Source organism: Glycine soja, chromosome 16 (genome assembly GCF_004193775.1).
Source record: "Glycine soja cultivar W05 chromosome 16, ASM419377v2, whole genome shotgun sequence".
NCBI lineage: Eukaryota > Viridiplantae > Streptophyta > Magnoliopsida > Fabales > Fabaceae > Glycine > Glycine soja.
In genome coordinates, this window is record NC_041017.1 from 19,548,282 (window position 1) to 19,551,453 (window position 3,172).

Genomic DNA, 3,172 nt, shown 5'->3' on the forward strand with positions numbered 1-3,172 from the left:
CCGATGTTAACTGGTCATAACTTAACATCGGTTTTCATAAAACCGATGTTAACGTACATATGTTAACATCAGTTTTTTTCAAACCCGATGTTAACGAATAAACATTAACATAGGTTTTTCCAAAACCGATGTTAACAAATTAAAGTTAACATCGATTCTACAAGAATCGATATTAACGTCACTTCGTTAACATTGGATTTTAAGAAAACCGATGTTAACGGATGCACATTATTCATAATTATGCCACCGCGTTTATGTTAACATCGGTTTTTCTAGTACTGAATACAATCTCTTAAAATTGACATAAAAAATGTACGTAGATAAATGTCAAATATATTTTTATCTACAAACTATTAACTTTTAGTGATAGATTTTGTCTCACTAGAAAGGACATTTTTCTTATAGTGAAGCTGCTTTAATTGGATAATCTCATAATTATTCAATGAGCCACCTAGTTTAGGTTTACAAACGTTGTAGTATTTTGTTTCGATTGCGTAGAATTACCAAGTGACACTTGTTTTTATCAACTCTCGTATTTAGAATCAATGGAAAATATCGTTATTATTTTGTACCTCATGACAGTATTCTTCTCACGCAATCATGTCACTAAGAGCACTCCAACGTATAAAAGAAAAATTGAAAAACCAAGCTTTACCAATACAGTTTGTTGAATTTGTTTCAACCATTATGCAAACCGCTAAACAAGCAAAAACAAAGAGCCACGTGCACTTGTTTTATGTGTCAAGCATGCTTAGTGGAGCAAATTATGTGGCAGCCCCTAGTGCATCAAAATTTTAGTCTGGCCAACTTTTTCTATGTTCACACACTTGATTTTTGTCCCACCTACCATGGCATGGCAGTGTCTCTAAGCTCAGTCATAAAATAGGACATACTAGAAGCCGAGGCATAAGCACTCTTCTAATGCAACAAAATAAAAATATTTGCCCTTTATAGCATGCCAAGGGATATAGTTAGGCTCATTGTGAAAGGAGGCATTATTATTATGTGTTGAATATCCTAAGGCTACAACCACCCCACTAGTGCTAATGTCACACCCCTTTTTCCCTTTAAGAATTTTATTTAAAGAAGGTGACCTTGGTCCATGGAATTCACAGTGCTATAACAAATTAGTTGTCATATATAGAAGTGAGTGATCAGTGTCGATCAGCAGATTTTTCAAAGAATGGTGAGGGACGTGAAGAATGGTAGAGCTCTCCTTGTTGCATTTCTGATGTTTCTGTTGGCATCAGAAGTGTTGATTTTGGAGGCTGAGGGTGCAGGAGAATGTGGAAAGACCCCTATAGGGTCTGCAGCTGCTAGCCTGAGCCCATGTTTGGGTGCAGTTAGCAATGTGAGGGCAAAGGTTCCATTGGCTTGTTGTGCCAGAGTTGGGGCTTTGCTCAAGACTGCTCCAAGGTGCCTCTGTGCTGTTCTTTTGTCACCTCTGGCCAAGCAAGCAAAAATCAACCCTGCCACTGCTATCACCATTCCAAAAAGATGCAACATTAGGAACCGACCTGCTGGGAAGAAATGTGGAAGTAAGTATATAACCACTAGCTACTTCAACGTTTCAAATTTAGCACGTACTCAAATTTTGTAGTACACTAGCACGTAGGATCCGTGCATTGCACGGTTATTGAAAAAAACAAGGATAAAGAGGGAGTAAAAAAGTGAGTAAATAAAAAAAAACTTGAAAATTGTCCCACCGACACGTGGCAATCACCCGGCAATTTTCATAATACTAGTGAAAAATTTGAACATTAGTAAAAGCCATTAGAGATGGTAGAGGGACAGCATAAATGAAAAACTTGTTTCCCTGGATTAGAAGCTCACGAGCAAGGTTTTCAATTGCGATATTTTGTGGGTCCTTGATATTATAGGACATTATGGACAAAATGAAACTGCAATTGCGGTCACTTGTCGCCTTTGATGGGAGGGAAAGTCTTTCAATAGGAGCCCTACTTCCCTCTTTGCGACCTCATCACTTCAAAGCGCAAATCAATTTCTGAGTCACCAGGCGGATCTCACCTTTGGTACTTTGCTTAATAGCCTTTTTATGTTATGCAATAGACAGGAGGATTAGCTCTGGATCCCTCCTGCTTGCAGAAATGAAGTTGAGGTTGTGGAGATCCCAAAAACCTTGATTTTCTAGTTGAAATTTCGATTGAAAACCGTTTTCGAAAACCTTGCTTATGAGAAAATTGTTTTAGTAATTAAAATAGGCTTACAATATCAGTGCAGATAATGAACATAGTCAACGTATTTTAGCAGAGTAATTATTAAATATATGAAACACTGCCTTCAATGGTAGTTCTCTGCTTGTAAGGAATAGTTAGAATAATGATTAAATATTTGACAAACAACCCGTGTGAAAATTTTAGAAACTTGTCAAGATGAAAAGCTGAAGAACATATAAGTCTGCCAATGTCTTACTAATCACCAACTTTGGCATACAATAACATGAGGCATGATAAGATAGATTTTCTGTTCTCTGCTTCTTCTTTGGCACAAGTCTTTTATGTGCTTAATTGACCATGATTTTTTCTCTTTACAGGGTACACTGTACCTTGAAATCAAAACAATGGAATAATATGCAGTATTAAGCAGATTAGAGAGCTAAATAAGTGCATGCAGTCATATGGCATCTTCTACCGGTAGAGTGACCTGTTTCGATTGTGGCCTTGTGTTTTGCCGCGTGTATTGTTATTCACATAACTTGATGTCTTGTTTGTCATGATAATATTATGGATTACTGTCATCTTCCCAGACTTACCATTCCTTTCCCTTTTATTGTGAAAGTTACAATTTACAAGAACTTATCCAGTGATTAGTAATTTAATGTGTATATTGCACAAAATAAATATTTATTTTATATAAATAAAATTTTAATAAATAAATACGAAGAATTATTAAATTATATTGGTGTAACTTTAACACTTATTATAATATTTTTGTTACTCCATATCGAATATCATTTTTATTGATCAAACTATTGAATTATATCTGCATATTATTAAGATCGTTTATGTCAAATTTTGTCAAAATTGAATAATAATAAGAAGATAATCAAATTATTTATATTTTAATATATCTTAAAATGTTTATATTATATTAATTTTAATTTACATGAAGGAAGTAGTAAATAATTTTGAATTAATATAAAATTTTACAC

General features: G+C 34.6%; 1 protein-coding gene across 1 annotated transcript; it reads left to right on the plus strand.

Annotated features, from left to right (window-relative positions):
• The first annotated feature begins 1,093 nt into the window (after positions 1–1,093).
• Positions 1,094–2,819, plus strand: LOC114390153 (non-specific lipid-transfer protein 3-like). Its single transcript, XM_028350839.1, has 2 exons — positions 1,094–1,538; positions 2,555–2,819. The coding sequence occupies exons 1-2, from the start codon at positions 1,184–1,186 to the stop codon at positions 2,569–2,571; spliced, it is 372 nt and encodes a 123-aa protein (XP_028206640.1). The 5' UTR covers positions 1,094–1,183; the 3' UTR covers positions 2,572–2,819.
• Positions 2,820–3,172: the final 353 nt, after the last annotated feature.